This window comes from Rhododendron vialii, chromosome 12a, assembly GCF_030253575.1.
Source record: "Rhododendron vialii isolate Sample 1 chromosome 12a, ASM3025357v1".
Lineage (NCBI taxonomy): Eukaryota > Viridiplantae > Streptophyta > Magnoliopsida > Ericales > Ericaceae > Rhododendron > Rhododendron vialii.
The window spans coordinates 9317575-9327500 of record NC_080568.1 but is presented as its reverse complement, the minus strand read 5'-3'; the positions used below and the strand labels follow the sequence as shown (position 1 = coordinate 9327500).

Here is a 9926-nt window from a genome sequence, read left to right as displayed (position 1 = left end):
CGGCTGGGCGGTTCACGACATTATTTTCGCATTGGTGTGACGTAGTTTTCTGTTCCAAATGACCTGGTTGTCATCCACACCAATCAGGTGCCTAATAATTTCCGTTCACTGTTTGTCTAATTCGCATCGTATCTGATTCGTTATTTATTTCGTTTCTAAAGACATGATGGTCTACTTCTGTCACAGGATTATGTCATGGTTGTTCAAAACCAATTATTCTAGTGCAGGATTACAATTGAAATTCGCTCAAGCTGACATCCCAAGCAAAAACTATATACCAGCAGCAAGCAACAAAGGACCATGGCCATCACATGATTTGGGTCCCACTGGTTCAAAATCACCATTGGCCCTCCTCATCTCTCCAGCAGGTTCAACTGTAAGTCACCTGTTGATCTACTCTCTTTTATTTAGTCACGAAAATTGTTGCACTGCTTCTATTCTTGGAATGGTTTGGTTTACAGAATCCAGTGAATGTGGAAGTACAGTAAGTGAAAGTAAAGTTACGGCAGGGTTTCTGTTGTTTGTGCAGTGTCTGCTATTTTTGCTTAGAAATGGATTTACATAATTGAGATCCATAACAACATTATTTGTGGAATTATTGCACATAATCGTGCTTCGAGATTCCTCCATGCTGTGCGGTTTAAGAGTGCATCCAGACAAGAGGCAAGAATTTTGGGCATAGATAATCCCCCTAGTTGTGTTTGTTAGTTGCGGATTTCGTCGGTCGGACAAGGAAATGGCACCTTTACAGGTATTTGATCAAGTTATCAAGAAAAGAGTCAAACACGATAAGTATTTATGTTTGGTGGAGGTCTTAATCAGCAGTACATTTCTAGCAGACTAGCCTTCTCCATCTGTGCCAAACTGGCAATCCCCAGGGGCCAGGGCTGCTAACTATAACTGGATTTAAAGAAAAAATTATTACCACTGGTATTTTAGATAATTATTGTTTTGGATGGAGGTATACGTGGCAGCCTAATCTCTGATTGGCTTTGTCCCCAGGTGGGGGCCATGTGGGTGTTCCTTTTTTCATGCTTGGAATTTAAGTCAGGATTATGAGCAAGGACAGGGGTGGGGTTCAAGCTTTTTCTAATTGATGATGATCATGTAAACATGTACCTCTATCTAGAGGTCTCTGTTTTTAACGAACTGTTTGATCAACTAACTCACTCTTTTGTTTTTCTATTTGTTAATAACTCCGTATCCGGCCAAACAAATCGACTAACTTGGTAGACCAATCGTACTGTTCACTAGCATGCGGGTGGTAGCAAATTCCAGACCAAAAGTTTCCGGAGGTCCTTAGTTGCCAAGTGACTAATACCGCGTGGGGGTTAAATAATGAACTCTTCCATTTGAAGACACTTTTGACCTATTTACCAAGAAAAAAGGGACAGTGTTGACAAAGCATAATATCATCGAAGTTGTGTTTGAATTATGGATTTGTGGAGGGATTAACTGGGGGAAGCAAAGAGGACATGGAAAGCAAAGGGATTACTTTAGTGTTTTCCCTAAACTGGGCCCATATCTTTTTATTTACCAATTTTCTTTCTCTTGATATCGCTCCACAAATCCTTGATCCAAACACTGTCTAAGGTGCACCTACCTGTCCTGAGACAACTATGAAGAAAAAGGTTGTAATTGAGTTTCTGGATAGACCTGAAAACCTCAGCATGAGTGTGAGTGAGGAAACATCCAGAGAATAAGATAATATTGGGGAAGGAGATGATGATATGTGTGGTGGTTTCTGAAGGTTGCTCCCTACTGAACCTGGCAGATTTCATTTTCTCCCTCAGTATCAGCATGGACCACTGGAAAAGATGATTCAAGTTTCCTGTTATGATTTGTTGTGATGAAATTTGGGTGATTGGAAATGAATCAAATGATTGAAATTTGAAAATACAAAGAAAATCAAGATCAATTCTCATCGTCATCTTGGTTTTGGTTTTAAAAAAAGTAAGAGAATCATCTGAAACTCAACCAAAAATTTGACAAAGGTCAACTGTGCAGGGAGGCCAGTTAGAATTTGCTTTCTTACGTTCAAATTGGTGATTATAACATAAAAGCAAAACTTGTGCAGAAGGTAATTGTTTCGTTCTCACATTTCCTTGATGGAATGCTACCGGGTTTAATGGTTTTTGAACAGTTCTTTTAGAAGATGGAAAATATTTAATTTAATAGGGTCGTATGATTTGGGATTTAACTGATTGTGTTGGCAAAACATGAATCTTAAATAGAATTTGTAGTGTGTAATGACATTATACTTTCTTGTCTGTGACTAAATCAAATAACATAGGGCGTTGGTGATGATTACTTTTGTATCTGCATGTATATTTCTTTACACGGCGTTGTTCATTCAAAGTTGCTACCTATTTCTCCTTGTAGTCTTACAAAAACTTAAAGATGCATCGATGGAATTATGGGAGATATTGTCATTTTTCTTGGGAGAGGATGATAATATGACTCGTACACGACTCAAAGTTCTGCGGGGAACAACACTTATCTTCGAGTCAGGTAACAATCTCTACTCCAAAGTTGAGCAATATTGTATTGATGCGCGGGCTTATTTTCAGCATTTTGACTGTTGAACCTGAAATGCTCTGACTAATGTACAATGAAACCAGATAGACTCGAGTGTTTGGTAGAGGTCATAATCCATAGCACATTTGGAGCAGGCCAGGTTACTCCATCTATGAAAATCAACAGGCAGCCAAACAGCTTAAGTTTGACAAGAAATGAAAAAGTCTTAAAAGATGAGCAACATACCTTTAGTTTGGATAGCGATGTACGTGGCGGCCTAGTCCCTGATTGGCCTAGTTAGTATTACACAGCCACTTGTCTGGAAAATGGGAGGTGGCATATGGATATAATATCCATGCTTGGAATTTAAGTTAGGCTTATGAGCTAGGTGTAAAGTTATCAAACTTTATGGGTACAAAGTCATCAAAAATTTCTAATGGCTCGTGATTGTGATTTAGGTGATAGTTGGATTTGTGTAATCTTGGGTAGTTATGGGACTTGATTATTGGGAATCATATATCTTGGATGCCTGTAATTTTGGGTAGGAATGGAAAATTGATTCCCTGGAATCGAATAGCTAGTAATTCAATACCTGAGGTAACTTCATTTCGATGTTTGGGTAGTTCCAATAATCTTACCGAGGATACATTTACTCAAGAAATTTTGCGCCAGTCAACAATTTCTTTATTTATGGATTGAGTCAAGGATGTAGGATAACCATGGGAGAGGGGAGGCTATGTTCGGCTCATGATTCCTGAGTGCATATGTGATCAGGAATCACATTCTCATTCCAGTATGATCCAAGCGGAGAAATTATGGGGAGCTGTGGGATCACATTTACGTTCTCCCACAAGATTCCTGTCATCCAAACCGAGCCTTAGCTTTGTCTAGAGATATTGAATCCTCCTTTATCGCTCTTTGTGCTAATATAACATCTCTATCACGGGCCCCACGTCCCAGTTTTTGAGATAATAAAGTGAAAAGCTGTAATACGGTGTGGATGCACTTGAACCTCAGCATGAAAGTGAGTGAAATATGGAAAGAATAATACTGAGAGAATATATGATACAGATTTCTGCTCCCCACCACCTCCTGGCAAACTTATTTTCTGATTCAATGTTTCTGCTAGTATATATTTTCTGTATGTTTTGCGGTGCCGGGAAATGATTAAAGAAAAAGGAACAATAAATTCTCAGTCATGTTGCTTTGGATTTCAAAAAACTGAAAGAACCATCTCAACTGGAGGAGTGAAGTTATCCCTTATTTGGTCCAAAATGAAAGAGAAGGTTATAGGTGTCTTTCTCGCATTTCGTTATCAACCAAGATGATTACTTGATGTGGAACAAACTGATTCATATCAAAACTTGCACTAAAACATTTTGGTGTACCATAGATGGACATCTCAAACGTGTACCAAGTATAGTCCCATCCAATGCTCATGTCTGGTCAAACAATCAGGCTTCTAATACCTAAAACTCATGTTCTTATAAACCGAAGACCTCTAATCCTACTACACAGTCCAAGATTAAGAATGGATAGTAAAATATAAACAATGCAACTGGAAATCCAACTGAATGGGAGGCAGCGAGGCAAAGGAAAGGCAAGGATGTTGTTTCTGGGGTAGAAAAAAAAGAGTGGAGGTAAGTGTTTCTCCTCCAATCTGTAGTTATTTTGAAGTAGTTGCCTTATATCAATCAAAAAAGGAGAAACACTGCCTAGTTTGAGAGATGATGTCAACAGAATTTAAACAATAAACAGTTGGAAACTTGGAAGTATTGGATGTACAAGCTTTTCAACCATTAAGAGTGAAGCAACAGGTGATGTTTAGAACTCATGGGAGGAATGCAAGAAAGAGGCATGCAGAGAAAATTCTCAATCACAAGTTCGCTCGGAGAAAGACATCTCAAATATTTTGAAGGAATCAAAGAAGCCAAACAAAGTGCCAAACTCCTAAACGAAACCGCGGATGAGGAAGGCTGCGAGAATGTGTTTTTTTTTTGGACCTCAATATTCCCTAGTGTCTTAGATTGTGATATTTGTCTGCCTTTATGAAGAGACTCTTTCTGTAGCATTCTGCATCATATGTTTGTGTTTAACATTGTGTATGTGTATTGAGTTTCACAAATACCTACTTTTTGCCTCTGATTTGCTTGCTTAACCAAAACGATTGTGGAGATCAGATGATGTCAAATCCTAACTTCACAAAATGCATTGACAACCTGATAAATAATGATACCTATATTTAAAACTATGATTAGAGTTTCTAAATTCCATGCTAGCAGTATTAATCAAGAATTCAGTTACTATTGCTGTTCAGAAAAACATTTCTCAAGTAGATTGACATACAAATGCACTTTCAAAATTCATACATGAAAAGTGTACTCTTAGTTTGGCCTGGGAGCTTCATAAAAGTTTCTTTTGGTATTTTGCCGGTTTATTCATCCCTTATTGCTTTACCTGCACAAATGACTTTGTGTGTTTCTTGTTGAAATGGCACTCTTTCTGTACTCTCTAATCTCTATGGCCTAGAATTCATGTGAACAACATCTTTATTACTAGCAAGGTACTTAGAAAGAATTGGGAAACGTTGTTTCACTATCTTAGCATCGTAAACATAGTAATCACAATTCACGATCATCATAAATTGTCATTCTATCATAATGTACTTCACAAACAAATTGTGAATAACTGACTCTCAGAAAATTTTGCAGAGATGAACAATCCAATGTTTTCTTTTGAACTTTACAAACCAATCCTTATAATTAATAAGCAAATAAATTTAAAAACTTTTTCTCCAAAATGGAAAGTTAGATAAGTTCAACATTAACTTTCGAAGCTGATAAAAAAAAAAAAAAAACGTTAGAAAGCTTTTTCTGAAAAGATTTGTAGAGCTCATCTCAGACATGTCTCCATGGTCTTTCTGCAATGCTCACACATTCACCAAACCTAAAGCAGTCAACAAGATGATCAATTGACATTCCTGCAGCTTGCATGAATGAATACACAATCACTGGCCCCACAAACCGGAACCCGCGCTTCAATAAGTCCCTGCTTAGGGCTTCTGCTTTTGGAGTTCTCAATGGGACATTTCTTGGGTATCTGTATCTGTTGATCACTGGTTTGAAATCCACATAAGCCCACACATAGCTACTGAATGATCCAAATTCCTTCACAATCTACATGTTGTCCAAAATGAACAAATGCTTGTTAGCTATGAAGCACAAACACTCTATGAAAGGCCATGCATGCATGCTGATACAGATATACACCACGTATTGGATATGATTGAAGATCAAACCAAACCAAACCATACCAAACCTAAACTAAGCCTTTGATACAAGAATTTGTTTCCACCACTCCACCCTGTCACAAGTATTATATTCAATTACATTAGTCCACTAACAGAATTTTTTGCAACTGGATATTCTCATGTCAATATAGGTCCTCCCCTTCCCCTAGCAATAAGGTGCGTTTGAAGAGAATCCAAGATAAAACATCTTTTGTCTTTCCAATTACAGGCTTGTATTTGTATCCTACTCTTATAGGTTTTGCTGCATCATCGCATTTGTACTGTTGCTTCCTAGTATGTTAGTTAATGGAACCTTGAGCTGCGTTTGAAATTATAACAGCATTCATGGATAGAGAAGGAAAAGAGAAGCAATAGAAATTGTATAAGCTAAAATTATATGTACAGCTTGCCTATCATTTTCGTTTTTGTAGTTAAATCCCTCAACAAATCCATGATGCAAGCACAACCTGAGTTACTAAAACTTACCTGCACTATGCATTTGGCATTGTCTACTATGCACCTCACTCTGCCCTCTGCTAACATTACTGCTTTGTTGGAGGCTATTTCAATGATCTCCTTCTCCCCCATTTTTGCAACAGTGTTGGGATCAAATTCAGCAAAAGCTTCCCTGTGTTAATCACCCCAAAGACAAGCTTGAACTCATTATTGTAAAAAGAAAAAAATACCATTTGGTAAAATTCACAAAAAAAATTAAAAAAAATTGATTGGAAAAATTGAAAATTTGTGGTTTCACTGGGCATTGGGGGTGAGATAACAGATAAATTTACCTAAACAACTCCTTCCTTTTGAGAATCTCTGTCCAATTATAATCCATCAACATACCGGACAGTGCAAGCAGCTCAAATAATTGACTGTTTCATGAAATTTCAGTGCATACTATGAGCATTACTCCAAATGATACATGAGCTTAAATTTAACATTTGAGAGGAAAAAAGAAGAAGAAGAAGAAGAAGGAATGACTGACTTGTCATCATAAACTGGAACTCCCCAGCAATCATCATGAAATTGTACGTAAGTTTTATCTGTGGAAAACAAGAAGTCAGTCAGTACGTTGATATGAGTTTAAAAACTCATTCGTCTCGTTTGTGAAGTATGACAAAGTTATTTTTTTGTGTTTCTTTTTTTTTGTTAGTTTTGCATTAATTTTTTTTTTTTTTGTGTATGTTCTTGACTTGATGAGAGGAGTTTGAACGTAAAAAAGTATGAACAAAAGCTAAATATAATTTGCTAAAGATAAAAAATAAGAGAAATGCTAAGTGCAAAGGAAATTGGCAAAGAAAAGACCCTTAAAGTGTATATGAATGGCTCAGATTCACTGCACAGTGAATCTGAGCTGTTCATGTACACTTTAAGGGTCTTTCCTTTGCCCATTTTTTTTGTCCCTAGCACAGCCCTAAAAATAATTCAACTTTGACATTTTTTTTTTGTCTTTTCTAATTCCTCTCTTGTAGACGAATTCGGGAAGCCAATTTGTTTGACAAAAGGCTTAAAAGTCATTGACCACAAGAAAAGTCATTATCTAACAAAATTACTGATGGCTGTAATTTTAGATTAATCTAACAAAAAAGTTACGGACACAAATGGATGTACATAAATTTGGACATAGATGTGTTCAAAATCATCTATATGTGGGCTCCATATCTACATTGTGGAACTCGCTCATGTGCATCGGATAGTTCTGGACGCATGCTTTTAATCTATTTCACCCAAGTAACTCAACAGTTGGTACAATAGTGCCATTATTATCACCGATGCTGAAGCAGAAGAGCAGTTGTAACAAACCAGTACAAAAGCCAAGACCAAAAACAAGGTTTGAAGCTTGACATTGGTCAATTTGCTTTGGCCCCGCAACCACTAAGTACGAGAATCTTCATTTAATGGGAGAGTAGTGATGCATTCCACTCTATTCTTGGCATAACTGAGGTACCAGGTACATTACATTTCCTATTTCTAACTTTGACAAAGTATAAAGGAACTATTTGGCTATTCATTGCAAAAAAAAAATTTCTGGAAACATCTCAAGTTTCAAGTAAAAACTAGCAAGATGCTACTGAATGCTTGAACATGACATGAAAATGATAGGGTTTTTTGAAACTTCTCCTTGTTTTTGGATTTCGAAAGCAGAAAACGCACGAAAGGACACGAGAATAAACGGGTAGACTATGGTCATCAACATGGTTTTTGGCTGCACTGCCAAACTTCTTGAGAGTATGGTCATCAACGTGGTTTTTCTTGGTGATGCATATCTGCTATTAACAACATGGTGTGAGAACTACATGAAGCACCTTAGACTATCCAAAGAGTTCGAAATACAATTATCTATGTGATAGAAGACATTAAAGCAACATTTTGACCCCAAAAAACAAGACAAAAAGCAACATTTTGAATACTTGAATGTTCATCTATAATGCCTTAACATGTTAAATACTCCGATTCATTCCAAATTCAAGCAAATAACCGATGCATGGACCTTTGAACTTCGACTGAGAAGTGTAACTTACCGCTGTTCTTTGTGATCCAGTTGCACCTCCTTAAGCCTTCACTGTTGGAGTCTGGAATATGTTGATGAACATTTTTAGCCCCCATCGGAAAATCTCGTCTTTCAATAGGCACAATCCTTCTCAATGCAAATGAGATTTCCTGATCCAGTGGAATGCTGTAATCCGTGAAGGTGGAATCGTTTGAGTTCTGTGACAAAGACAAAGAGAGCGAAGAAAGGGAGAGAGGTGAGCAGCTTCTCCTCCGGCTAATTGGGTAAACTTTTCTCAGGTGTTTGGACAAGAACCCATGGTTTGGTTTCTCTTTTTCTTTAGGATTTCTGTTTTTCTCCATAGCATGTCTTTGCACATTTTCTTTGGACATGTTTGAGAAGACAAAGGAAATTCAAGTCTCCTGTTCCTTAATTGAGTAGATCTAAAGATGGTTGTCATTTATAAAGTTTTGGTCTTTCAAAGGAAAGGATGCCAAAGGGAACATCACAAAGAAATTGGTTGGTGAAAGGTGAATTTGATTGCATACGTTCTCCTTATTTTTAAAGCAAAGCACATGAATTTGGAACGGATTTTAATACAGGTTGTGTGTAGCACTCCTTTTGCTAAATTCAAAAAGTATTTTTTAAATCTCACTTATGTGATGCATCGGAATACGGTTTGTAGGACCAACTGATTCCTAAGAGCATATTCATCCTTTAAAATTTAACTATCCGTATTTAGTCCGGCCATTTGATTCTGGATATTTTGAAAGGGGTACTTATGAATGTTAGGTAAGAGCTCAAAATTTGTATGTGATGAAAATGATTTTGACTCGAGGCTTCATTTAGGAAATAAGGTTGCATGGCATTAGTTAATGGTCACATAGTAGTTGAGCTTAAGCAAGGTGATTGTGATAGTTAGGTACTAGATGAGAGAACTTGTTTACAAAAGTCTAGAAATACTAAAGGAAATCTACATAGGGAACAAAGCAACTTTGCTACTTACCAAATTGTTTCTCCTAAATAACAAATTATTTCAAATGATTAGGAAAGTGCCTTCTCGTCTCGACAGTTCATTTCTTTCAACTATCACCAATCTACTAAATATAGCAGAATGTAGTCTATTGGGCCATATTCGTATAGGCGAAACGAAATTCTCCTCCTCTTTCTTCTATCAACTTAATTTCTCAAAAGTTGGAGAAATCATTGGTGTAAGTAATTCAAATCCTCGTCAAAATGAAGTTTACAATGTAAGGAACTTGATAAAACTAGAGCATTGAGCCTGATAGTACTGTAAATCAAGGCATGTTTTTTGAGTCATACCAAGCATACCTTTGACATTTTTCATAGACATGTTACCCTACCTACGTATTGTAGGTATAGGGTACCCCCGTTTTAGTTCCATCATCGTTCTTCAATCTTCGCGATCGTGAAACAATGCAATGATTATGTGAGCATGAACCACATGAATATGGTGTTCTTATTTTTTACTTCAGTATCACCTAGAATTTGTGCCCGCTTTTACAATTCTTAGTACCATGTCAATTTACCTACTACCTATCTTAAACTGACTCTCGACTCTCATGTATCGAAGAGCCTTATGAAACTACTAATATTTATGACTCAAAA

General features: G+C 37.0%; 1 protein-coding gene and 1 long non-coding RNA gene across 3 annotated transcripts in view; one reads left to right on the top strand and one right to left on the bottom strand.

The window, feature by feature from the left end:
• The window catches only part of LOC131310524 (uncharacterized), a 2757-nt gene extending 261 nt beyond the window's left edge, over window positions 1-2496 (top strand). The window contains exons 1-3 of one of the 2 annotated variants that reach the window (XR_009195245.1): window positions 1-87; window positions 187-376; window positions 2383-2496. The exon at window positions 1-87 is cut by the window's left edge and continues 261 nt beyond it. This is a non-coding gene — a long non-coding RNA (uncharacterized LOC131310524). Of the gene's footprint in view, window positions 88-186; window positions 377-1002; window positions 2348-2382 lie in introns of those variants that run through there. The other variant, XR_009195244.1, reaches the window with a different exon arrangement.
• A 2639-nt stretch (window positions 2497-5135) lies between these two features.
• Window positions 5136-9122, bottom strand: LOC131310522 (uncharacterized). Its single transcript, XM_058337582.1, has 5 exons — window positions 8329-9122; window positions 6792-6849; window positions 6595-6678; window positions 6293-6434; window positions 5136-5693 (listed from the first exon to the last, which is right to left on the bottom strand). The coding sequence occupies exons 1-5, from the start codon at window positions 8687-8689 to the stop codon at window positions 5415-5417; spliced, it is 924 nt and encodes a 307-aa protein (XP_058193565.1). The 5' UTR covers window positions 8690-9122; the 3' UTR covers window positions 5136-5414.
• Window positions 9123-9926: the final 804 nt, after the last annotated feature.

Excerpts from the sequence above, each read along its gene's own strand:
- LOC131310522 (XM_058337582.1), bottom strand. The coding sequence starts at position 8,689 with ATGTCCAAAGAAAATGTGCAAAGACATGCTATGGAGAAAAACAGAAAT. Across the intron at positions 6,850-8,328 it reads CTGGATCACAAAGAACAGCG|ATAAAACTTACGTACAATTT; the intron begins GTAAGTTACACT and ends TGTTTTCCACAG. Across the intron at positions 6,435-6,594 it reads AAAAGGAAGGAGTTGTTTAG|GGAAGCTTTTGCTGAATTTG; the intron begins GTAAATTTATCT and ends TGATTAACACAG.